Source organism: Sebastes umbrosus, chromosome 9 (genome assembly GCF_015220745.1).
Source record: "Sebastes umbrosus isolate fSebUmb1 chromosome 9, fSebUmb1.pri, whole genome shotgun sequence".
Lineage (NCBI taxonomy): Eukaryota > Metazoa > Chordata > Actinopteri > Perciformes > Sebastidae > Sebastes > Sebastes umbrosus.
Genome location: NC_051277.1, coordinates 29,774,548 through 29,801,336, shown reverse-complemented (window position 1 = coordinate 29,801,336; position 26,789 = coordinate 29,774,548). Strand labels below are relative to the sequence as shown.

The window sequence follows — 26,789 nt, the reverse complement described above, 5'->3', positions numbered from 1 at the left end:
CAGATTGGGCAGAACTACTTTTAAACGCATAACAAAACAAATCCTTTTATTTAGGCCTGTTTATTGAGCTGTAGCTACTAGTGTTAGCTAACGCAGCAGTTAGGTTGATGTAGCAGCCCTGAAGGACCCGTACAGCAGTCTGTCATTCATACCGGGATCCACTTCCGGTATGCAGCTGCACGCCACCGTATCCCGCTGTGGGTCTGAGCGAGGGTCGGGGCTGCATGGGGCGCGTGGCAGCGGGGCATCACGCCGACTCTTCCTCCTTTACAGCCTCGTTGTGTATACTCACGTTCATGCGACCGCGGTTTAGTTTGTTTATAACGTTAGCTTTTTACTTCTGGTGATTGCATTCACACTTCAAAAATCATAAAAGTGGTGTTCATTCGTGAAGATTATCTTACTGAACAAACGTGTAAGTATGATAAACATGTGTTTGCCCACAGAGCTGATTTTCTGCAATAATCCAAAACTCAGTGGAAAAATCCCATCGGGTTTTTGTCGAAGCAACCAGGGAGATGCTAACTTCCTGGTTGGCCTACAAAAATACGTCATCCCGTCAGCACTCTAAAGAATACTGTTTACATAAAGAATACTGCGCAATTTATTGATATATAGAAATACTGTTCAATTTATTTACAAGCAGTTTACATGTTTAGAATAATTCGTTGATTTGATTAAGAACATACTGCAGTCATTAACCAGTATTTTGTCTCACTCTCTCTTACTACAGTTCAACTGTATTACAGTTAAGGATTGGGTTGGGAAAAATAACAGCACAAGGCATCTGTTGTGGTGTTTGCCTGAAGGGGATTCCATTCAGCCACCTTATGATGAACATCAAAGTCTTCATCATATTACTCCTTGTTTAATTCACCAAATATTTGAAGCACGCAGAAGGCTGTGATGGTGGTGTTGATGTCCTACATGTGGCAATTATATCTCTTCATCAAACACCGCCATCTTCCCTTGAGACGGTCATCCTTGCCCTGCTGAGCCGGTAGTTAAAGTTTGTCTGTGCAGGAGTTAGTCTGCTTTCAGGATATGGTTTCACCATTCCACTCTGTGCCTTTCATGGTTTTACCAAGCCCCCAGGAAGTGCGCCGGTCGTCGATCCCAACTTTCGTAGTGGCCAAACGGCGGTACTACAACTTCCCTGTCCATGCTCACTTCTGCCTTGTTTTTATATAGCGTCAAATCATAACAGAAGTTATCTTGAGACACTTTTCATATAGAGCAGGTCTAGACCGTACTGTATAATTTAGAGACCCAACAAGAGATCCCCCATAAGCATGCATTCTTATGCGATAATGGCAAGGAAAAACTCCTCTTTAGCACGTAGAAACCTCGGGCAGAACCCGGCTCTGGGTGGTCGGCCATCTGCCTCGACCAACCAGCAGGAGACACTAGTTAATAAATCTACTTCTTTGTTTGTGTGTTATTCCAGGTGTATGCCGCATTGTCCCAGGTCCCCAACATGCGTGTCTATGGCAGACAGGAGATCCCTGAACGTTTCCATTTCAAAGGAGGGAAGTTTGTTCCCCCCCTGACGCTGGTGGCTGAGCCAGGCTGGTTTATCATCGAGGTAAGTAACTTCACTTGTATCAACATATTCACTAGGACAATGTTTACTTCTCTTCACCTGCTGTTCAATTTTTTAATCAGAGCAACTGCATCTGAAGAGGATTCAAAGATATGAATGAACACAAGCTCAGGGTGCCGCATATTGGGACGAAGATGTGTCTGCACGCGTGGAAAATGTTTCACCTCGTGGGAAAAATGTGTGCTTCTTCCAAAGCTTTATGACTGTTTATCAAGACCTTTCATCATACTGTATATCTCAGCTTCACACTTGTTTCACCAATTTCATTCAGACATTTGGTCCTCATCAACAAATTACGTTTGCTCAGTTGCTGAACTAACTGATAGATGTTTAACCTTTCCATGATTTTGAGTACCTCAGGGACTTTTCATCCATGTTAACTAGGGTGCTTTCACAAGCCAACATTTGGTCGGTTTTACTCAAACTCTGGTGCGGTTCATCCCCTGGTGCGGTTCGTTCGGGCAGTTGGCAGTAATTACTCTACTAGTACTACTAAGTACACTTGTGCGGACCAAAACAACCAGTCCAAGACCGCTTGCGAGAGGTGGTCTTTGCTGAGATGTACACAGTAAACGAGAGGTTAACAAGAGTGGGAGGGGACTGACTTGGACCTCTGCAGAAGTCCGATGTTTGCTTGACATCTGGGCCAAAGAGAACATACAGAATATGATAAATAAAGTAATTGGAGATAAACTGGAGGAGAATGGACCTGTGTGCACAGTAGTAGATCAGTGTAGAGTCAAAGTGAAACAACTTAGGATCTGCTCCTTCATACACGGCCCTCAGCAAATTATATTGTATTTGGTCCGCTTTAATTTGTGCACTGTGAAACTGAACCAGACTAAATAGAGAACAAACCAAAAGTATCAATTTCACTCTGATTCGGACTAGCCAAACGGACTATGGCTTGTGAAAGCACCCTTAAGGCCGTGTCAAGGAAATTCAGAGTTTTGTTTCTAAGCACATTATAAATGTTGGGAAAAAGAGCTCTCAGCCGCGTAGCCGCGACCCACCTTCTCCCCGACCCTTTCCAAGCCGACCTAGAGCTGGTTGCGGCTTCGCGGTAACTTCAGTTTGTTTACAAGACAACTCCACGGGGCACCTTTAGGCTTGATAGTCCTTTTTTGACCTTGGAAACAGCTGTTGACAGAACAATCTCCCTTCAAGGTCCATTTAGTAGCTGTTCTGGATCACATGTGGCTGGCTGGGTATTGTTGTTAAAGCCAATAAAACCTTACTGCATACTTTGTTCTATCTTTTGTTAAATCCGTTGTGTGTGTGTCTGTTTGTTTGTGTGTCTCCAGAACAAGGAAAAACTCCCATATTGCAAACACGACTCTGGGGAGGCCTCAGGATGGCAAAACGGTTGGCATGGTTACGACAATGAGTTCCTCGACATGAGAGGCATTTTCTTGGCGACAGGACCTGGTAACAAACGAGTGATATTTTAATAGTAAAATCTGGGCATTATGTTATATAACATCATCCTTCTCCTGTAATCCACTGTGTATCTAAAGCAGACCGTACCATGCGAGTATAGATAGATAGATAGATAGATTAACATATAAAATATAAACATAGAATAACAAACTATCTACATAAATTTGATGCAGTTCTTTTAAAATGCAATGACAGAGTGAGAGTAAAACTTAAAGCTGAGAGTTCTCTGTTAGACCAGCCCGGTCACACAGCAGTTCGTGAAATAGTCATAAAATTTAGTGAATTGATGCATGTACATGGACACAAATTTAAAACATTTTCGTGATGGTCAGCACAAAATCAAGTTGTTATTGTGTATTTGTGAACTGAGAAGTAAAGAGAGCAGGCAATGCCGCGTAGGGAGGAGGTCGGGGTGGATAAGTGTGTCAAAAAACACAGGACTTTCACCCAGGAGACCGCCGTTCATGTCCTGTGTGAAACCAGAAGTCAACATTGATTTATTTGTAACTTTCGTACTTAAGTTACAGCACTTCCGGAGTTACTTTAAACTTAACTGCGATCTTTTCCTCAAGCTAACTAAGTGGTTTTGTTGCCTAAGTAGGGATGCTAATTTTGAATATTTTTTTTATCCGTTAACCGATTATTAACCGTTAACGGTGGGTTTGTAGTAATCTAGACGTGACCCAGAACCCGAGTTGGGCTGGGTCCTGGGTGTTTTTTGAGGCAGACGGTAGAGTGTGAACTGACATGTATTGCTGCTCTCTCAGTTCGGTCTGTAGTTTGTGGTGAAATTAAATATTGTAAATTGTAAAATCAAGATATTAATTTGAGGTGCGGATCTAATTTTATTTACTTCATTTCACCCAGACTTCAAGCGGAATGTTCGGGCGGCTCCAATCCGAGCAGTGGACATCTATAACGTGATGTGCTGGACGCTGGGAGTGAAGCCTTTGCCCAATAATGGGTCCTGGTCTCGGGTAGAGTACTTCCTGAATGGCTCTGATGGTCCATCCTGACCCACAACCCTCTGCTGGATGGGTTTGTTAGGAATACTGCTTGCACTATGGTACTAAAGTATTGAACTGTTCAGTGCTTATGGCATCTGATGGTTTGGATCTGCTAGAAAGAGTCAGAACATTAAACCGTGTACAGGTTAATGCATCTAAAAGTAAGGGAAAGGCAATGAAACAGCTGGAAAGCTGGAAAATATCACCTTGAAATAGTTATAGCATTGTTAAGGACCAAGAAGTCGAAGCCTGAAAGGGCCCGGAGAGTTTTCCAGGACCTCATCTCAACTTCCTAAATAGACCGGACTTCCTCACATTTTCTCTTCTTTCTCCAGCTCTCTTTGTCTGATCAACATGTATTCATATTTGAGGTTGTACACATCTTAAATGCAAAAATTGTTAATTTTGTTACCTTCTGTAATTTCTCTTGATAACCTTTCGTTGTCAATCATAGTGAAAAAGTAAAAGTTAGAGATAAAGCATGTCAGTAGGACTTTCTGGTGCTTTACAGTTTGTTATAGAGATAGACCAGGGTCAAATTCCTTGTATGTGTTCACATACTTGGCCAATAAAGCTGTTTCTGATTTCAGAGTAAAGGGCACTCTCCTAATAATTTCCTAATACTTTTCTACAAAGTTAGAAGAACTAGGTAATTTGAAGCTAATTACAGGGAAAATAGGAATTTCCTTGAAACTTTGACCTCTATATTTGTTAGACTGTATGCTTGCCTTTAGCCAAACTGGGTATGTATAGGTTACACTACTACTTAATAGGAATCAATTAATTGAAAGTGAACAATTTAAGTAAAATGACATGAGAAAAACTGAGAGAAATAATACAGAAAAATTATACAGACCCGTAAAATAAAGCATTACTGATTTCTGGGCATTTGTAACCTTGAAGCTGTTGAATGTAAACCTCTTCTCTCTTTTCTTGCCATTTTTGTTCCAAGATCAAATTTTCTCCAGAAAACAGTGATTCATAGAAACAAAACCGCTGCATATCCAGATTAGAATCAATTGGTTTGGATATCACAGGAGAACTTTTAAAGGACCAGTGTGTAACCATTAGGGGCAGAAATGGAATATAATATTAATAAGTATGTTTTCTTTGGTGTATAATCACCTGATAATAAGAATCGGTGTGTTTTCGTTAGCTTAGAATGAGCCGTTTATATCTATATAGGGAGCAGGTCCTCTCTTCACGGAGCCGGCTGCCATGTTTCTACAGTAGCCCAGAACAACTTGGGTCGGAGTCAATGATGTTACTCGCTCCCGTTGCAGCTGCTCTCTCTCTCTCTCGCTTCACCATTCACTTCCCTCGTACACACACACGCTCTAAGCACTGAATGTGCTCCAAAGGACCAACAGCAACTGGCTCCAGAGAGGGGCCATTCGCGTCGGCTACCGTAGCTCTCCAACACGCTTGGCACACGGGAGAGGCTTCAGTTGGTTGCATTCTCAACCTCAACGCTAGATACTGCCAGATCCTACACACTCATCTCATCTCATCTTCAACCTCTTATCCGGGGTCGGGTCGTGGGGGCAACAGCTCCAGTCGGGGACCCCAAACTTCCCTTTCCCGGGCCACATTAACCAGCTCTGACTGGGGGATCCCGAGGCGTTCCCAGGCCAGTGTGGAGATATAATCTCTCCACCTAGTCCTGGCTCTTCCCCGTGGCCTCCTCCCAGCTGGTCGTGCCTGGAACACCTCCCAAGGGAGGCGTCCAGGGGGCATCCTTACTAGATGCCCGAACCACCTCAACTGGCTCTTTTTAACGCAAAGGAGCAGCGGCTCTACTCCGAGTCCCTCACGGATGACTGAGCTTTTCACCCTATCTCTAAGGGAGACGCCAGCCACCCTCCTGAGAAAAAACATTTCAGTTGCTTGTACCCGCGATCTAGTTCTTTCGGTCATGACCCAGCCCTCATGACCATAGGTGAGAGTAGGAACGAAGATTGACCGGTAGATTGAGAGCTTTGCCTTCCGGCTCAGCTCTCTTTTCGTCACAACGGTGCGGTAAAGCGAATGCAATACCGCCCCCGCTGCTCCGATTCTCCGGCTAACCTCACACTACTACTATTACTCCTACACACTGTTCCTTTAAATTGATTGATTGATTGAGTTAATGATGTAAATAATGCTGATGTTGCCTTCTTTTGATACATGTAACAGCTAAAGTATGTATTAGGGGGAATGATGTAAGCTATACTTTAACTGGCAAAGCACAAAGACGTAGGTTTTGAAATCCGAATTTTTTTCAAACACTTTTCTTCCTTTTTTATGCTTGTGTTATTTTAAAATCTTATGATTCACTCTGTATGGTGGATGATTATAACTGAGATGCTTATTTTGATCTGACTACAACTTCATTCAATTGTGTAATCCTGTATTATACAATGACAATAAAGCTGAACCTTGAATTCGGCTGTTCATGTCTTTGTGTTGGATCCGTAAGACCTTGTATGACACACATTTTATGAAAAGTGCTCTATAAATAAATTTGCTTTGATTTGGAAAACATGATTCTGTGCGTCCATCAGGATTTCATCAGTGTGCTCAACTGCTTCTTTTGAGCTAACGAACACTTAAGAGTGATATATAAGATAAGATACACTTAATTGTCCTGCAGGGAAATTTGTCTTAAGAGCTGTCAATCGATTAAAATAGTTAATTGCGTTCAATCATGCATTTTCTATCTGTTCAAAATGAACATTAAAGGGAGATTTGTCAAGTATTTAATACTCTTATCAACATGGGCGTGGGTAAATATGCTTTCTTTATACAAATATATTTATTATTGGAAATCAATTAACAACACAAAACAACGACAGATATTGTCCAGAAACCCTCACAGGTACTGCATTTAGCATAAAAAATATGCTCAAATCATAACATGGCAAACTGCAGCCCAACAGGCAACAACAGCTGTCAGTGTGTCAGTGTGCTGACTTGACTATGACTTGCCCCAAACTGCATGTGATTATCATAAAGTGGGCATGTCTGTAAAGGGGAGACTCGTGGGTACCCATAGAACCCATTTTCATTCACATATCTTGAGGTCAGAGGTCAAGGGGACCCCTTTGAAAATGGCCATGCCAGTTTTTCCTCGCCAAAATATAGTGTAAATTTTGCGCGTTATCTAACCATCTTCGCGACGAGCTAGTGTGACCTGCCGATCACCCCTCTATACACCTTTTTCAGGGCGCTCCCACAAGGCATGAAGCCAGCCGAGAGTGGGATGCACCAACATCACTTTTGGAATATGGGAGTTTGTTGCATCATGTGATCTCCTAACTGTAGCCAAAGTTGTTGTTTTTGTCTGTATATAAATATAACCTGTCTTTTCCTTTCCTTTTGCCTGAGAGCACCTTGCTGGTCAAAATGTTTCCTTATTAAACTTTGGGGAGCTTTTACTATTGAGTGTGCAGATCATTTCAGTCATAAAGCCCAGACTTGAATTCCTCCAAATCCAGTTAAGCTAAAGAGAATTGTTCTCTAACACTTGCTATCATGGTTAACTTTGTGTAGACAATTTACAGACTAATTCCAGTTCACCATGTACACGTAAAAAAGAACAAACATTTTATCAGGAAGCAATGATGATGAGTCATGTATTTTATTCAGGAATATAAAAATATGTTTGCTGATAAGTTGTAAAACAAATATTTTTGTTAATTAATAGAAATATTTTTTAGATAAATTAATAAATAAATAAAGTTTTACATCAGTCAAAAGTAACCTCCAGATGTATCACATTCTTTTTTTTACAAAAATATACACTCTCTAAACAACAAGAATAAAAATGTTTTTTTTATATATATTTTTACTGGATATTTCCTTTTCTTTTACACTGTTTGTTGACACTAAACCAAAGAGCCAGAGAGATCCATGTGACATGAGTGTCTGTGTGTTCAGGGTTCAGACTTAGAGAGACACTGCAGTCCCGGCAGCCTCCAGCGACGAGCGCTGCTGTGGATCCTCAGGTCCAACCATTCCCGCTGAGCAACACCCAGAGCTTGACTGTGAGCACAAAATAAAGACAGTACAATTCTTACTATTGAATCCCATCACAACAGCACAAATGGGTTTGTCTTATAAAACCCACCGTAGCTTCCGGGGAAGCACTATTTTTCGGGGGAGGGAGGGTACTGTACACAGTTCTGTACTGTACTTTGTTATTGTCATCTATAGTGGTTATTTGCATAAAAACACAATTCAAATGAATATGATTATTTAAATATTTGCTTTGATTAAAAAAAAATCTTGGGAAGCTGCTTCAAGCTTGTGTTAGGAAGTTAAACAGGTCATAATTCTCTCTCTAATATCTATTTTATATTGATGTGAAAACATCTCCTTCAAACAACTGGATTTATTCAAGGTTCTCGCCAAAAACTTTATTTTACGAAAATTACATTTGAATACATCATGATAACGTTAGTCATTTTTGTTGAGCAGGGCTTGAACGCCTCATAATAATAACTCAATGGCACCCCCGTTAATGTTAGCAGCTCCATTATTCGACATCTAGCTGGCTGGTGTGACACCACGTTTGAAGAGCGAGAGTCATCAGCATACTTAAACAATCTAAAATGTTTCTCATTGATCATACATTCATTGGTAAAAAGAGAGAACACAGAACCTTATGGTACTTTAAGGGGAAGGACAGGCCTTATACCTATTCACACCACATCAACAAGGAATCACTGAATCGCAGTTGTAATAATGTACCTTGGAGCGAGGTAGGGCTCTCCGGGACTGGATGGGTTCACTGGAGGGAGGTCAGTGGTCACAACTGAGGGGTCAGACTGAGTCAGGTCTTCACCCTCCATACACCCCAGGTTGGTTATACTGCTCCCCACTGCTGCATCGAGGCTGTCTCTGCTGCTGTTGGCTGGACCTGAAGAGTTACACACACATACACAGGTTACTGCCACTGATTCGGTTTTATCTAGAGCCGCCCCCTCTTAGTCAGTTAGTCGACTAACCGTCGTTTTGGTCTTAGTTGACTGGTCAATTAGTCATTTTTATACTTTTTTTCATGCTGAATGACTTATTTCCAATCTGCTAAACACAAGATTTAAAGTGGTGCTTTTGTGGAGAAACTCAGTTCCACAGATCTGTCGATTAACCGTCTGAGACCCACAATAGACCCATTTTTGTCTTTTTCAGGGGGTCTTTAGGGGGAGATAGCAGGTCAGCAGTAGATGTCATATAGAAGTGGTGTACATCATCTGAAAGCTGGGAACCTGGAGATTAATTTGAGATGCGGCGCTGCACTGTGTGTCAAGTTCTTCTGGTCATAAAATTAATTTTAAAAGGGTATAAGGGTTTAGAACATTATGATCGGAGTATATAATGTCCGTTCCCATATTGTGTCTCATAAGTTGTTGCAGCAATTTTTGGCTTGATACCATTTGTTACACAGATTTGGTGCTAAATTTAACCTTTTTTTTTACCACTCAAGAATTAAATGATCAATAATCCCTCCACAAAACATCATCACACATGAATACAATTGGGCTCATTGGATCCCCAAGAGTCTCAACTTTACAGTGATAGCCAATTTATGTAATTCAAGACTGTTTAGGGATCCCAGTATGCAGAAATGTTCAAACACATCATTTTAGAACAGGCTAAAATAACACATTTATACTGCATGAAAAAAACTGCATGGTCACCCAAACTCTACTCACAGCAGCGTGTGAAAGGCTTCCAGGCTCTGGACGGCAGGTATGGTTTGGCCTGTGGCTGCTGGAGCAGACACACCACTGCTGAGTCCACTTGCTGAAAAACCCTGCAGGCAAGAGAGAGGGATTACACAACCTGCTTACCTACAGTGGAGTGGAAAATGATCAGCACAGGTGGAAGTTCTCTTCACCCTGGCATTTCAATATTAGAAACATGGCTTTTAGACTGCAATTTCCAAGAAATCTATAAATATATCTATAATACACTGTTTATACATATAAACACCAAGTCATTTAATATTTTCTAGTGCTTTTTATTTTATTATTTTGACCCAAAAGAGGGTCCAAAGAGCTGACAGTCAGGTGTAAATCAATTTATGCTTAAATATGGAGCCAATTACCACTCAAGCAACTGTCTCAAAAAATGTATGGTACATAGCATAGCTGTGAAACATTAACAAAGATGTTTGTCTGTTTGATTTGAATCTTTCTTACAAGTAAACACATTGGTTTTCTTGAACATTCACAGTTCACTGTTAGATACATATACTGTATATATATAATCAATATGGGAGCCTGGTCTGGTGTCAATAAACTGAAACTACATTGTATATAGTTAGTTAGAAGGCGGGATGTGATACCGGAGGTTGAGCAATCGTTGGTGGAGTTCAGCTGACAGACCGTATCTGTCTGACTGGATCAACTCTCTGATGGAATCAAAGTCCTGCTTCAGCTGGAGAGCTCCGTGCACACTGAGGAGGAACAACAAAACAACGCTGCTCAGACAACTCACTGAACTATATTTTTGTAGTTACTAAAATAATGCTTTATATTTTCAACTGTATTCTACATTTGAATGCTGTCATATTGTCTCCTGTTTATGGATACTGTATTGATGACACCAGGAGGGGCATGCCAAGTGCCTCATTTGTAAATCAGCAGGTGCCAGAACATGCAAAGTCACACAACTGTGCATGGCGCACAGACAATACCTAGGGTGCCGATGCAAAAACATCTCTGGAGCCAGATGTTGTAAGAGCAGCGTAGGTCATTTAGAGCAGAGCCAGTGCGTAGAGTGTGTGTGTACGTGGTAAGTGAGTGGTGAAGCAAGAGAGAGAGAGAGTGGCGGTAATGGCACCAGCGAATAACGTTATCGACTCCGGGGTACGAGGTAATATCCTCCGGCCCGGAGTCAGACCGCGGATGTGCGGTTATGTGGTATGCGCCGTAACAATTAGGCTACAGGGGCGCCCAACTCCATGGTATATTCTTAATATTCTTAATCTCTGTTTTAAACGGTGTCATGGATTTGGTGGATAACACTGTGAGACATCATGACCAAAAACATACCTGAATTTGATCCTCTGTTTCAGGATGTGTTCCATCCATGCCTCCATGAAAGCTGTCATTGTTATACTCAGAGCCTGGACACGGGCATCATCAGACAACGGTGCCACACCCTCTAAAACCTGACCAATCACAGTCTGAGCTGCCCGAGATGCATACTCACTGGGACTGCTGGGACAACCTGGGCACCAACAGAGAAATACGCAATTATCAATACACAGTAAAATGTACCAAAGGTTGGGTGAGCATTCCTCTGGAGGGACAGTATTCATTATACAGCTGTGTATTGGCAAGAATTTGGCGATAAGATACGTATCATGATACAGGGGTAACGATTCACTATATTGCAATATATTGTATACTGTAAGCAAGGTGATATATTGCGATTTTTTAAAATTCAATTTGAGGAAAATTGTCATAATATAAAGAACACACCAGAAATAAACCATTTTAGAATAGGCAAAAATAAAACATAGGAACTGCATGCAAAAAACTGCATGGTTTTTGCCCCAAACTGCATGTGATTATCAAAGGGGAGACTCGTGGGTACCCATAGAAAACCATTTTCATTTACATATCTTGAGGTCAGAGGTCAAGGGACCTTATGCTCCTTAGGCTAAACTACAGTGGCTGGCCCTATTGGTTTGATAGGCATCTTTATCTAAATGCTATGACCCGCTCAGTTGTCCAACCACCACCACTGTTTATCTGGTTCCATTAGTCTGATGGAATTTTCTATCTATTCCTCTCTCCTTGGTCGGGAGGTCAGAGTGACTTGTGTTGACATCACTGGGTTGGATTCCTTCTATCTATTCCTCTCCCCTTGGTCGGGGCGCCAAGGTGTCCCTCATGTTGACATCACCGGGTTGGATTCCTGCCTTGGGGCGTCACCGTTATCTGTACAGCTGTGTCTGCAGGAGGGGCCGTAGAGCCAGTCGCTGGGGCAACCAGGGTCACAGAGATGCCAGAGGAATCTCGTAAGTCAAAACATGATGAAGATAAAATACTGAGCACCAGGGAGAGAGGGCAGAGTTGTGAGGCCTTCACGCAGAGCTTCAATAAACCTTTCTGTGTAAGACATCAACAGCTCCGGGGCCTCTTCCTTCCTGCTGACTTAGTTAACCTGAGTATCAGAAAATTTCACAACAACTAGTCTAACTAACAGCCACTAGTTAGCACCCCCTCTGGTATGAGAAACCTTTAATGGATTATCATCTCATTCTTAGAGTGACATCCTTTTATGTCCTGTCTTACTAAATAAAGAATATGGTTTCAATATGAAGTTATATGTGCGTTTACAAGTGCAGGCAAGTCTACAGGGTCATCAGCATGCTGCCATCACCGGCAGACAAACCAACCAAACAAACCAACTAAGCCTCCTTTAGCTACCTCAACCCAGCAAGCAACACATCATACACTTCTGTCTAGAACATCACCAGTTAACATTAGAAGTTTAGGATTATCTTTGCTTCAGTCTCTCATCTTTCCTCAGAGATTCACTGGAACTGGCTTCAGCATCGGCCATGTTTTTCCATTGCGTGTTTGCTACACCCTCTTATACCCAGTTCAGTTAACAGGGACAAAAGTGATCTGCCTACAAAGCCCCTATAATCAACCTCCAGAGGACGGTCCTTTGGTTCCAGCCACGCTCCTCTAGCTCTGCTGCCAGATCTGTATATCTAAGCTTTTCATCCTCCCGTGGTAGTGTCAGCTCCGCATGACACGCAACACGCTGTGTTTCTGTCCACAACACAAGATCTGCTCAGAGATTAGTTGTAGCTATCTCCTGAGGGACTATGAGCTGTTTTCCTAAATCTACTCTCATTTCCCAGTCCCTCCCCGCCTTTAGCTGCCCGACATCACGCCTGTTCACCCTCACGGACAAAAAAAAAAGTTGAATGTTACTTGGACGGGCAGACTAATGGACTTATGGCATACGAGATGTATTTCTCTCCATCAGCTAAATTGTATGACATCATAAAGTTTGATTTATGTAAACAGAAATGGCTCAGTTTAAGTTAATGGCAACATATGAATCATGTACCAACCATGTCATACTAGCTTGTCGCGAAGGAGGCTAAATAACACTCCAAAGTTAGGCTACATTTTGGCGAGGAAAAACTGGCATGGCGATTTTCAAAGAGGTCCCTTGACCTCTGACCTCAAGATATGTGAATGAAAATGGGTTCTATTGGTACCCACGAGTCTCCCCTTTACAGACATGCCCACTTTATGATAATCACATGCAGTTTTGGGGCAAGTCATAGTCAAGTCAGCACACTGACACACTGACAGCTGTTGTTGCATGTTGGGCTGCAGTTTGTCATGATATGATTTGAGCATATTTTCTATTCTAAATGCAGTACTGATTAATTACCGATTACGATTAATCGCAATTAAATATTTTAATTAATTGACAGCCCTAGTTACAAGTTGAGCTTACAGTATCTATAAGCTTCATTCTCTAAGGGAGGGGTTTTTATACATTGACTGACCATTAATAAGAGTCAGATTCCAGTACCTGTCCTGAGGCTGGGTCTCCAGTGTGCAGCAGGAGGCATGGTCTGTTCAAAGATTTCCCCCGACATCCTCTTGCAGTCACTGGAGAAGGTCTTCAGCACCAGAGAAGAGAAGATCTGATGGACAGAGCAGTGTTATCAGGATCAGATTACATTCTTTGATTTGCATAATGCCACATTCATGCTGGCTGAATGTGAAGAAAGGGAAAACATCTCGTCTTGTTAGAGGGTATTTACACATTATCCCAAAACACCCACATTACCAATGTGTTTCCAATGTAAAATTTCCACTTTTATGCCGATGACACTGTGATTTACTGCTCTGCGTCTTCACCGAAACAGGCTCTCTGTCAGCTACAACTTGCTTTTAATACTGTACAAAAAACGGTTTTAAATGCTGACAAAACAAAACTCATGCTGTTTTCAAATGTAAAATCTAAGCCACTGAATCTCCCGCCTGTCACCACTTTCAGAGTCTGTATCTCATTACAAGACGCTGCGCTTCGGAGTGCAGCATCGCCCTGTCGGGGATTCTTTCACAATAACCGGCTCGCTGTACATTATCCCTTACTTACAAGGCTAATCTTGGTCTGCTTCCATCTTACCTACTGATCTACATCCTTCAAAAAAGTACGGGACATTACTGTCTTCCCTCCCCAGGACTTAATCCTATTAACTGTCCCCAAAGTCCATAGTGAACTGGGAAAAAAGGTCATTCAAGTCTGCTACTCCTTCTACTTAGAATCAGTTACAAAATGACCTGAATCTTTGAGAGCTGGTCTCTCTGAATGTCTTTAAAGTGCTTCTAAAAGACCTGGAAACAAGCACATCTGGCTGTAGATGTTTTGAATGCTGATGATGTTTTTTCGATACCTTATGACTCTGCAATTTGCTCTCTGTCTTTGTTTTAACCGTGTAACTGTGCTGCTGCCTATCTTGGCCAGGACACTCTGAAAAAAGAGATTTTTGATCTCAATGAGTCTTTACTCCTGGTTATATTAAAAAGTAAAGAATGACAGTTGTGTCATATAAAGCCATGACATATTTGTAGCGCATTGTCAAAACAGGTATAAACAAACTCTGTAGGCTACTTGGCTTTCTAACCAGAGAAGAATAAACCAGACGGGTCACCTGCAGCTCGGACACGGCCCCGTCGAGTGCTTTGAGTTGCTGCCTCAGCAGGAGCTGGCCGTGGTTATGAAGAGTGGACTGTTGGTTACTATCTGAGTTCATCATCAGGGACTTCGTCTGATGCACAATCGTCTCTACTGACTCTCTCAGCACCTGCAGAGAAACAACACGTCACAAACATACTCTATCAAACTGATGCTAAAAGGCAAAACTGCACTATAAGGCGAGTGAATATTGGACTGGTATTTAACCAAGTATAACTCCAGTGAAAGCCATATTCACTAAATAAGCTGACAGTATATTGGAGGCATTTTTAATAGTGTTCAAACAACAATGGGGCTCCTTTGTCACAGAGGAATAAGATATATCTGCTACACAGACATTATTCTGTGTAGGTTTCATTCCTATTAAATATCAAATAACACTGGTCTCATCCTATAAGAGAAGTGTGTACCACAACATGTTGACAAAGAGGTGTGAATACTCTCAAAGTTCACTGTACTGCACATCTCTATTCATGCCGGTATCAGGACAAACTTTTTTCTGTAATGTAGTTCTTTGATCCTGCATCGATTAAAAACTAGAGCTGTCAAAGTTAATGCGATAATAACGTGTTAACGCAAATTCGTTTTAACGTCACTAATTTCTTTAACGCATTAACACAACTTGTGATTTTCAGGTTGTAGCAGGCTCAGTTTTAAAGCCAGTGAAGATACTGGTATCATATGAAACTATAAAACCTGATGAATCCTTCGGTATCAACCATGTCATACTAGCTTGTTGTGAAATAACGCTCCAAATCTGAGCTAAATTTTGGCGGGGAAAAACTGGCATGGCCATTTGGTCCCTTGACCTCTGACCTCCAGATATGTGAATGAAAATGGGTTCTATGGGTACCCACGAGTCTCCCCTTTACAGACATGCCCACTTTATGATAATCACATGCAATTTTGGGGCAAGTCATAGTCAAGTCAGCACACTGACACACTGACAGCTGTTGTTGTGTTTGGCTGCAGTTTGCCATGTTATGATTTGAGCATATTTGTTATGCTAAATGCAGTACCTGTGAGGGTTTCTGGACAATAGTTGTCATTGTTTTGAATGATTGACAGTCCTATGAAAAATATATTAAATCCAATATGGTTGATATAAATGAGTAACCTACTTTGAGGTCTCCCTGTGTGATGAGCAGGAACTTGTTGAGGTTCCATGAGGAGAGGAACTGGTAAGCCTTGGACATGACCCAGACTGAAGACAGTTGCACTGTGGCTAACGCCAAGCTAACAGTCTGTCTCTGGAGAGTGAGCCTGGAGGGGAAGAGGCTAAAAGAACCTGGGGGGAGAGAGGGAGATATCAGCTGAATCGTAACAGTGAAAAATATTTTTTTTTAAAAGAGCTTTTAGAAAGGTACAGAATAAAAGTATTGCTTTTCCCCAAAAAAATTATTATGATTGTGAATTAATCATTTCAAAATTGTTGACGGGTTCAAAATTAATGTTTTGTTTATCTCTGTGACAGATTTCTGATATTTGGTTCCCACTTCCAACAGTCAACAGTTGTTGTCTCTTTTGTAGTTCAGTCGACTCACTATGCTTAACATCATAAAAAGCAAGAACATTTTACAGTTCCAGTTCAGTTAACTTAACATTTTAAGGCAGTGGTCACTCATATTTTTATGTCAAGATAACTTTATATTTTTTATAGTGTATTTTTACAGTGTAATGTAGAGCGCTGTCCGTGATGACAGCGGTGCTGAATGCACACGAGTGAACCGGTGACCCAAACGCATGTTTTCATTGTAAAGGTCAGAAGAATAAAGATTGATAGAAGGAAAGAAAAAGAACATCAGACTCTGACACATGTTTCCTGGTCTAGACAGCCCACAAGAAACTGACTGGGTTGTCTTATTTCACAGATTGTGGCTATAGAAACTCCCAAATGTATGCGCACAAGCACTGGAAAGGGAGTTTTTCATGATATGTCCCCTTTAAATCTGAATTTAGATTTGTCTCCATTTTATTCTGGTTCAGATTATGGAGACGTTTCATGCGTCCTGATTGTGTCATTAATTATTCATGACCGTTTGGCAGAGCTCCAAAAGGCAAAACTACATTCAGTAGTTATTCAATATTTATAGCTCACGTCTCCTCAAGTCTCAGTTCAAGTGTAGTCTGTAGTGTTCTGTAGTGAATCCACTATGAACAATGTCCACATTGTACAAAATAGATCTTTGCAAAGTCTTTTCGCCTGGTAATCAGAACAGATCATGATTGTGATTGGCTATAAAAATTTGCAAACAGTTACAGTATTTGCAAGTATGTGTCTGTGGGAGATGATATTTGTCCCAGAAAGTCCCCAATCTCATCAGTAATCCTGTGTGCAGCGCAAGGAGCCTTGTTTTTCAGCTATAAAGTGAATACTGCTTAAGTATTAACACTGGCTTACCGCAGCAGATGAAGTGAAGCTTTGGCTGTGATGATGTTGTTTCAGTGGCACACACTGATAAATCAGGTGATATTGCAGGAAGGTACAGTATGCTGCTGGTGTGACTGAATAGGTCTTTTTACCTGAGGCCCTGCTGTTTGAGTGATGGCAGCACAGAGATGACAGGAGAGGAGAGGACAGCAGCAGGAAGTGCTCCATGGTCACGGACATCATCACGTTTCCATCTTGCTTAGACGACAGCGAGTTGTTGCCCTCATTCGCTTCTGTGAGACACTTATCTTTCAGAGCTGAACCTAAACTTCTGCACACCACTGAAGAAAGACAGACAAGCATGTTAGAGACAACACCACAAATGTATGCAACAAGAATATAGTCAGTAGAGTGCTTTAGTGAAAAAGGTATGTTGCAATGTTCTGATGTCCAAGGTTATGGTTTAATGCTTGTGAATTAATACTGAGTACCAATTATCCAAAATAACATAAAATATAAAAGTGCTGCGCGACATACACTAAAATAAGATGCCATTAAAACGTGTAATACCATCCAACTGATGGGTAGCCTTGCCTGTTGCTTGAATAATTTCCATTTCTACAACCGCTCTGCCTCTTATAACAACATGTGTGTGTGCATACTAACCATAGTCCCACTGAGCATGAGCTGTGATGACTAACAGATACAGACTGAAGTCCTCCAGCATGGTTCTGCACTCCTCTGGAACCAGATCTACAAATAACAGCACAAAACCCAGAAGCATCACGTAGACGGTACAGTCAAATGGATTTCAGAATGAAATTCAAAACACATAAAACTAAATTACTGCACACAGACCACTGTACCTGGTGTAAAGGAAGTAATCAATTGAACAAATAAGTAATGAAAGACAGATAAACAAATGAATGTAAGACATGCTGCATGTACTGGACATTATATTCGTACCGGTCTTTGAAGCTTGACTGATCCTGTGCAGGATTTGGAAGCCCCTGTGTTTGTCTTGGAGGTTGATGCTTCCTGCCGTGTTTCCTGCTTGTGGCACATGCAGCTGCAGCCACAGGGCTCTGCTGCAGAGAGTCCACAGCAGGGTGCGGTACTGTCCAAACAGATCAGCAAACACCAGCGACTGACCGAGGTCCAACCATTGTACCGAGTGAGGCCAACGAAGACAATCTGGCTCCGCCGTTGTCCCCTCTGCTGCTCCCCCGCTGTCCTCCTTCTCTGGGTTTCCATCCCTTCCAAAACCTGAGCTGAAGGACACAAACACTCTGCAGTTATCACACATGAACTGGGACAACTGTGAGTGTGGTCTCCTGGAGATCAACAAAACACAGGACATGTATTTTAGGCCACATAACGGTCAGCGCCACAAGACAGTTAAGTCACCATTAGGGCTGTGTGTTGGCAAGAATCTGGCGATACAATTTGGATCATGATACGGGGTTACGATTCAATATATTGCGATATATTGCGATACTGTATGCAAGGCGATATATTTCGATTTTTTTCAACTGTAATTTTAGGAAAACTGTCACAGTATAAAGACACACCACCATCTACAATCTGAGTTAAAAAAAAGAAAAAGTCACTAAACCCCCAGATTTTATAAAATGGAAAAGTTCGATTCAAGAAGTAAAAGTTATGGAAAAGGGAACTCACAAAATAAGGAATATGGAGGATGTTTTTGAGAAGAGGTGTGTACCCATGTAAATGATATTGCTATATCTCGCGCTTTGAGTGGTCGGAAGACTAGAAAGGCGCTATATGCAAGTCCATTCACATATCTTGAGGTCAGAGGTTAAGGCACCCCAAAATGGCCATGCCAGTTTTTCCTCTCCAAAATTTAGTGCAAATTTTGAGCATTATTTGGCATCTTTCGCGACATGCAAGTATGACATGTTTGGTACCGATGGATTCCTTATGTTCCTTATGCCAGTATCTTCTAGCTTTAAAACTGAGCCCGCTACAACCTCTGAAAGACAGAATAACAGCCAGGTCCGTCGGCGGGCCGTTGGGCCATCAGATTTTAAGAAGTTAATTAAAAATCGATACAGCGATACAGTATCGCAAAACATAATATCGTGATGCTCATGTGTATGGATATTTTCTGACACACTTATACACTAGTCACTATGTCACATTTTCTCATTCTAACAGAAACAGACTTAGATCAGGGGACGCACAGCAGCTGGTAAAGTGCATGCACGAGTCAAAAACAATCCGACACAGCCACCCATAGTCTTCATGGTCATACATTTCGGGCTGCATGTGGCTGGTCAACGCAGACCCTTTGGGATAATGGTATGCAAAAGCATCATTTGGGCCACGGAACGGGGTGACAGGCAATGAACCGTTTGAATGGGGATCATGACGGACATTTCAGACATTCTCTCTTTGAAGGCGTTCATGATGTTGCACTCTTTGTTCGCACGAAAAATGATGGAAGTACTTGTGTGAGGAATAAAAAAAGGAGAGTTTCAGAGACAGGTTCAAACCCGTGGTACATCACTGTATGAAGTGCCAAATGTTTCTAATTCTGTTGGTAGACGGGGGGTTTCAGTTGATCCGACAAGGCCACAGTATGCTTTGAACAAATTGCTTAACAATAGTGGATCAACAATCAACACAGCGGCTGGTTAATCTAGACATTACCTGACAGCAGCTTCTTGCCTGGTTGTTAATTCCAGTTCGGCCCATTCCTGCTGAGTTCCTCCCACATTCTGGCACTTGTTCGGTTCTGTACTCGGACTGATCCATTCCGCTGTATCGGCTGTATTTATGATCTTTCCATTTGGTGACAACACATCTGTCATTGTATTTGGAAGCAGCTGTTCAGTCGGTGCCTCTGGTGTAGGTGTGTGTGACACTAGTGGAGCCAGCAGGTCATTGGAGGAAACTAGCACCTGAAAAAGAAGCTCTACTGAGGAATGGTCCTGTTGGCAAACCCCCGACAGAGGCGGGGCTGAGAGATGATGGTGGACGGCGGGTGAAGGGGGTGAAATGGTCTGCGGTAGTTTACAGTTTTCTAAACTGGTCTGTCTTTCTAGATTTGGTGGTTGGATGGAGTCCAAAGCTTCCACACTGGTCTGGGCTGGACCAGTCTGGGATATGCATGTTTGGCACTGGCTGGTTTGGTCTTTGTTCGAGCCCTCTGGTCCGTGTTGGACGAAGGTGGGCTTGGCTAATACGGGATGGTTTTCAAAGCTGTCCAACTGAAGGTCGGGGATGTAAACAGGAGGAGTTTTATGGCAGGTGTGACGAGATGATGACTGTAGAGGGGGGTGATGATTATTAGAGAATAGAGGAGAGGAAATAAGGTAGGTCTGCTGCAGCTGCTCCCAGGTCCACTCAGATCTCAGTGCAGAGGTGAGCCCACAGCGGAGCCTGGCCGCCTGACTAACAGAGTTATCAGAACATGCCTCGTAGTTGGTGTGAACCTGACAGTTTTGATGGCGCTGCTCGGAGGCCCAGCCGTGCAGCTGCTTGGCCGCCACGTCCGCTTGATGCACCGCTAAAATCACCATCAGCTCTTTGACAGAGAAGGCAGCGGGGTGACGCTCTTTGCTGTTTGGAAGAACAGAATCCAGTGTGGAATAATGTGCCTGCTGTAATACTGCAGTCCTCAGCTGGGTGGCGCTGTGCTGTGCTCTCTGCTCTCCCACCGCCTGGTTATACAGGTCCGTACCAGCTAGAATATCCTCCAGGACTTCTCTCGGTACAGAGTCTAATTCAGTCCGGGCTACAGCAGACAGAATGACGTACACATAATGTTCCATCAAAACTAGAGCCTGCAGACCCAGGAGGTCCAGAGTCTGTTTGATTTCAGCCAGCAGCCCGGTCTGCTGGACCAGAGCAGGTCTCAGGTAGCGGTCGGACTGGACTTTGGAGAACAGACAAGACCAGTGGTTGAGATGGACCCGGAGCTCCTGACTCAGCGAGCAAAGACCGACCCTGGTTGAAGACCAACTGGACGGGGTCTGGAACGGAGAGGAGAACGCTTGTGTTGGTGAATAAGCACCAGAGGTTTCATTTGAAATGTTTCTGTACGAGTAAATATAAAGACAGATGTACTACAACTGGTCCCTTTCACTGCCAGAATTGTTGAGTTGCTTTTTTAGCATCTTCTAGCTTATTGTTTTGGTTCTTACTCACTCTCATCCCCCCCCACACGCAGTCATTTTCATCAAAAAATATCCCAATATCCCACTGCACACTATCAGCACCCTATCAGCAGACAGACAAAGTTAGAGACTAGCTGGTGAACATATTAACAGCTGCACAGTTGGGTGCTGATTCAATGGGTTTCACATTACACAGTAATCTGGTGAAATTTTCATATCACAAAGATTGCTTACAGAAACGTTTCAAAGAGAAATTCCCGCGGTTTAGCCTGACCTGGTAAAGTGTCAGGTGTGATTTCTTCCGCTGATCCTCCAGCAGGTGGCTCACTCTGGATATGTACGCTGCTGCTAGGCGAGCCCTCCTGGTGTACTCGTGTATGAAGAGCAGCAGGGATCGCTGCTCAAGGAGCCTCCACAGAGCTGTGTAGTGCCCCTGCAGGAAGGAGGAGGAGGAGGGCAGGAGGACAACACCCCCCTCTGCTGGGAGGCCTTTAACACACACCTGATGGAGGAGGAAGAGAGAAGAGGAGGAGGAGGTTATGGACTCATATAATATGGAAAATCAGCTCACATTATGACGGTGCTTCTTCTTCCTAATTGGTTTTTCAAAGGTTTAATTATCACAAGTTCTTAAATGGAAAGCAATTATTTTTACCATTAATGTATTATATCTTCTTCCCTTTTCACTTCTTTATCTGGTCATTTGCTTTTTTTGTGCATGCATTCCACAACACCATATATACAAATCAAGGCATTTACACTACACAGATAATCCTTGTTAAGTGAGTACTAAGGCGCTAAAGGTAATCACTAGAGGTGATCACACACATCAACACCTGCTTTGAAATTCAGCTTCCCTGCGATCCCCGGAGCTCACCTGGGGAGATCCCATCTGTGCCCTGCCGACCGGCTGCCACTGGGGCGCCACATTCAGGAGAGCTTGCTGCAGACGCAGGAGACGCGCGGAGGACCGGGACACCAGATTGTGAGCGACTACGAAATTCCCCTCTGCCTCTTCCTCGTCTTGAATGCGGCCGTGGAACAGCCACTTCAGGCTGGGATTAAAGGTGCTTCTGAGTAAAGTCTCAGCTCGCTGCAAGGAACGGGAGATGGACCTCTGTGACCAGGAACCTGGGACGGGCAGACAATGAGTGAAGAACTTCAGCAAACTGGAGAGACTGAGGCTGTATTCACACCAGATCAGGCAGGGTTGTGCAGCGGTGTGGGAGTGTCACTTAAATGGCCCATAAAGTGCTCCAGGGATGATGGATTTTTGAAGGCCAACCAGGAAGTTAGCATCGCACTTGGTTCCCTCGACAAATGGGATTTTTCCATTGGGTTTTGGATTATCGCAGAAAGTAAGCTCTGTGGCAAACAAATGTTTATGATATGTACACGTTTTGTTCATCAAGATAATCTTCACAAATTAACACTTTTATGATTTTTGAAGTGTGATCTTTTTCAACATTTTGACAGTTTTTTCCAACTCTCGGAGACCAGAAAAAAACACCAAACGTGCAGCGCTCAGCACAGAGTAGATGCTCAGCGCCTCGTCATGCCACTGGCGCTCCCATTGCAAAGAATTAAAAAAAGAAATGTGAATGTGAACATAGCAGTTCTGGCGGTTGGCTGCAATCCCCTGCTGTTGGCTTGTCAGTAGCGCAGTATTGCAATATTGCGGTTATTGCGACAGTGTGGGGTTTTTTTCGGCATCCCTTCGGTCCCCACCGCTACAGCCTAAACACCCTACCCACATTCTAATGAATGGGAAGACTGGCATTTTCGCCGCAACGCCTGATTTGGTGTGAATGCAGCCTGAAATAGACAACTTAAAAACAAGGGATATAAAAGTCATAGGAAGACTGGGGCAGTTATTTGGTTTAGTGGTAAAGGAGGGCTTACGGGTTAAACAACAGAGGATGCATGCACAGCAAGGGGGCAGACAAAATATTGCTAAAATGTCATAACATTAGCCTATCAATGGGCATTTTCAGCATTTAAAAATAAATCAACCTGCAGGAAAAACAATTTGTACGGGTATTAAAGTCAATATTTTTAGTATTGACACAAGTAAAATATTATACCAGGGTATGAAAGTGTAATAACCTGAGTGCAATAAAAGATCAGCACCAGGGTGCAACTCACAAAAGATGGAGGAGATGCTCAAAGCTAAAATAATTTAAAATGAATTGTGGATGGTGGTGAAAGAGCTCCAGAAAGCTCTCCAGAAATCCATTTTTAAGAGGGACATCCGTTTGTGAAGTTTAGTTTGTAGTGACATCCCAAAGTGGCAGTTTGCTGGACATCACCTATATTGTTTTTCCTGTTACTATAAAGCGGTTGATTTTTTTTTGTGTACCAACTGCTAAAACAGTACACTATGACAACTAGCATGTCCTGCATAAAATGACGTTGTAGTATGGATTTGGCACAGAGCTTATGTGCTCAGTCCTGTTGGCTAATAAGAGAGTGTGTTTCTGGACACAGTTCTTCCAGCAGCATGCTGCAGTGTTGTACATGATGACTGCTGTATCTGCTGCTGTCACATGTATACAAACATGATAGTACCGTTAGTGGACAGATCCTCGGTCACCACGCAGGAACTGCATCTCATCTGAAAGACACAAAGGACAAATTATCAACACCCTGTTTTCCTACAACAATCAATCTTAGGAGCTAAGAGTGTTTTATAGAAGCTCATCTACCAATTTATACCCGTTCCCGACGTTTTTTTATCACTGCTGTACAGATGAAATGCAATAATACATCTTGTTTAAGCCTCAAAATGTAACACAATTGTTATAAGACTGCTTAACCTTAGTCTCCCATAGCCAGACCTGTCTCCACAGCTATCAGCGCTACAGAAAGGTCTGGCTCCACACATTATCAATCTGTACAACCATGCAACCAAATTTAAGATGCATTAAAGCTCCACAGAACTGCAGGGTGAGGCCTAATGGGTTCCTCAATACAAGCAACCCCTTTTACCTTACACATAGTCTATTTTCATAATTACCATTATTAGACAGACATGGCATCCAGTTAACGGATAATAAAGATTAAAATATAAACGTGAGAACTAACCTGCTCCTTTTCTGGACAGAATGACTCCGAATTGTCCCGGTCTGAAAGAAAGAGACAAACAAAACCCACAATCATTAGATAACATCGGAAATAAAACAAGTGACAGGATCACCACTGGATGAACATGTTCATACAGAAAAGTTTGTGGCATTTCTCTTATCCTCCGTGGTGTTGTGTGTTCTTGCTGTAAATGTCTGCAAAAAGACGATGTGGGGATCAGAGACCTTCAAAAGAGAGTGAGATTCAAGAACCATGAAGGAAATGAAATGCAACAAGTAAAGGTTAGAAAACTAAACTAATTGAAGGGGTGTTTTTTGAAAGGTCCTACCACTTGAAGCATGTTTTATTGAATCTAAACAAACCTGATTATCATGTTGGTAGGGGTTGTCAGTCCACCACTGAAGATACTCACTATACCACTTTTACCAATCAGTGAGCCTACGTCAAATACAAATGAAACCCAACATGCTCCTCTGATTGGTCATTGTTAGGTTATCAAAACTGAATCATCTCTAATGTAACACCTAAAATGTACCATTGGATTTATGTATTTATGGCGCTTGCTAACAGGCTGTACAGCAGAGTAGGAAGCACCAAGGTAACCTTAAAGACTCAGTACCTTTAAAGTAGAGATGCACCGATACTGGATCGGATATCAATACCGACTCAGATAGCTGGATCGGATATTGGTAAGTATGGGGGAGATCTATTCAACTCAATTTTATGTTTATATACTATATACATTATACACCGTAATTTTAATTCCCGTTTCAGTTTTGACCAATTTGTTGCTGCATTAAAAAGGTTTACACTTTACTTGTAATTCCTGTTAATTCTGAAGATCTCTTACCAAGTCGCTGGTGCACGATCCCCCATCCCAATAATAAGAACAATTAAATACATTTATACCCATGTATTTATTGGTCACATTTTGTTTTACAAAGTTAGGAAAACGATGTTTAAGTCAAGCCTGATGTTGCCTTACACATAACAGAATGATCCCAGTCACATAAAACTTTATTTATTAAACACTGATCGGTAATCGGTATCGGCCGATACCCAAAGCCCAGGTATCCCTATCAGTACTGGGACAGAAAAAGTCGGATCGGTGCATCCCTATTTTAAAGTCAGTGTCTGTGTGTGTGTGTGTGTGTGTGTGTGTGTGTGTGTCTGACCTGCTGTCAGACCAGGCTCTCCACCAGGATCTTTCAGTATCTCTGGGTTGTTGTGATCCATCCCAGAAGATGCAGCTATGCTGTGAACAGACAGTATAGACATTATTAGACATTATTAGTGTTCTATGCCTCATTTCTAACTCAATACAGCAACATGACACAGCTGGACATTCTGCCTAAAACTGACACTGAACTTTATGTATGTGACATTGAAACAAATGACAGCAATGTCATTATATGTACACGTGTACGTCATAGTTATGTCGTATGATGATTGTTTACATTAATGTAAACAATCATCATCAACAACTGATGCATGGTTTACTTCTCTGGGAGGTAGATTATCTCTCACCTGTGACTGTAAAGAAGCCTCAACATTCATATCACCAGGACGTCACGTTCAGGTCCTCTTTCTGTCTTTAAGTACACTGAGATGCTCCTAAAACGGAGGGAACCGTGTTTCTTAGTGTTAAGATGAAACAGGTGATAGGAGGAGAGGATCCTCCAGCTGCTTTCACAATCTCACAGACATGAAGACATCCTTACTGATCATTAGAGATGTCGTCCAGATGTCCATCCCCGGAGCATCCTGAAGACTCAGCAGAAGAACCACTAACTAGTCTTTATTACTGGAGGAGAAACGAGTCGCCTCACATCCAGTTAACGTTGTTGTTGTTGTGTTATTAATCCCACACAGCTACTCTCTCAGCAGCAGATGGAGCCTGTTCAGCTACTAACAGCTGTTTTATCCGTGACTACTCCTTATATTTATTAAATCCCTTCGCCGAAAGCCAAGTATCTTGTTATTGACTTACTCCTTTTCTAAATTGTACTTGTTAATCCACCGCTCACGAAGGAGGTGAGGTTTAAAATAGCATCTGCTGCTAGCGAGGCCTGATCACAGTAAACACGGGATGTAGAGGCAGCCAATCAGGAGGAGGCGTCACCGGTTGCTATGGAAAACGGACATAAATGGCGCCGGTAGTGGTTAGAAGGCTAGAAGGGAGCCAGCAAACTGGGGAAACTCTCGCGAGATTGTTAAGGTTAGACATTGATCTCGAATAGTTAAGGTTAGGCATTGACTTCGAATGCTGAATGTTAGACATTAACATCGAATAGTTAAGATTAGGCAATGACCTCGAGTAGTTAAGATTAGGATAGGTCGTCGGGCAAAAAGTCTCGCGAGAGTTTTTGGAAGTTTTTGCAGATCTCAGATCAGATTTTGCAATTTTCGGG

General features: G+C 42.4%; 2 protein-coding genes across 2 annotated transcripts; one reads left to right on the top strand and one right to left on the bottom strand.

The window, feature by feature from the left end:
* The first annotated feature begins 618 nt into the window (after nucleotides 1-618).
* LOC119494277 (glycerophosphocholine cholinephosphodiesterase ENPP6-like) lies at nucleotides 619-5,219 on the top strand. Its single transcript, XM_037780040.1, has 3 exons — nucleotides 619-1,585; nucleotides 2,908-3,031; nucleotides 3,911-5,219. The coding sequence occupies exons 1-3, from the start codon at nucleotides 1,478-1,480 to the stop codon at nucleotides 4,057-4,059; spliced, it is 381 nt and encodes a 126-aa protein (XP_037635968.1). The 5' UTR covers nucleotides 619-1,477; the 3' UTR covers nucleotides 4,060-5,219.
* A 2,434-nt stretch (nucleotides 5,220-7,653) lies between these two features.
* Nucleotides 7,654-26,539, bottom strand: ccdc142 (coiled-coil domain containing 142). The gene is made up of 19 exons (XM_037780028.1): nucleotides 26,100-26,539; nucleotides 25,906-25,992; nucleotides 25,554-25,633; nucleotides 24,379-24,419; nucleotides 23,863-23,908; nucleotides 22,172-22,425; nucleotides 21,569-21,796; nucleotides 19,826-21,150; nucleotides 18,119-18,423; nucleotides 17,819-17,905; nucleotides 17,305-17,493; nucleotides 15,903-16,069; nucleotides 14,738-14,890; nucleotides 13,609-13,723; nucleotides 11,091-11,268; nucleotides 10,382-10,492; nucleotides 9,747-9,847; nucleotides 8,782-8,950; nucleotides 7,654-8,073 (listed from the first exon to the last, which is right to left on the bottom strand). Exons 2-19 carry the CDS (start codon nucleotides 25,929-25,931, stop codon nucleotides 7,965-7,967), a joined length of 3,684 nt encoding a protein of 1,227 aa, XP_037635956.1. The 5' UTR covers nucleotides 25,932-25,992; nucleotides 26,100-26,539; the 3' UTR covers nucleotides 7,654-7,964.
* Nucleotides 26,540-26,789: the final 250 nt, after the last annotated feature.

What these genes read in the sequence shown, in the direction of transcription:
- ccdc142 (XM_037780028.1), bottom strand. Translation starts at nt 25,931, where the DNA reads ATGTTGAGGCTTCTTTACAGTCACAG. An exon ending in AGAGCCTGGTCTGACAGCAG is followed by an intron (nt 24,420 to 25,553) that starts GTCAGACACACA and finishes TCTTTCTTTCAG; the next exon opens with ACCGGGACAATTCGGAGTCA. An exon ending in TCACACAGGGAGACCTCAAA is followed by an intron (nt 14,891 to 15,902) that starts GTAGGTTACTCA and finishes GTTTCTCTGCAG; the next exon opens with GTGCTGAGAGAGTCAGTAGA.
- LOC119494277 (XM_037780040.1), top strand. Translation starts at nt 1,478, where the DNA reads ATGCGTGTCTATGGCAGACAGGAGATCCCTGAACGTTTCCATTTCAAA. An exon ending in CAGGCTGGTTTATCATCGAG is followed by an intron (nt 1,586 to 2,907) that starts GTAAGTAACTTC and finishes GTGTGTCTCCAG; the next exon opens with AACAAGGAAAAACTCCCATA. An exon ending in TTTCTTGGCGACAGGACCTG is followed by an intron (nt 3,032 to 3,910) that starts GTAACAAACGAG and finishes CATTTCACCCAG; the next exon opens with ACTTCAAGCGGAATGTTCGG.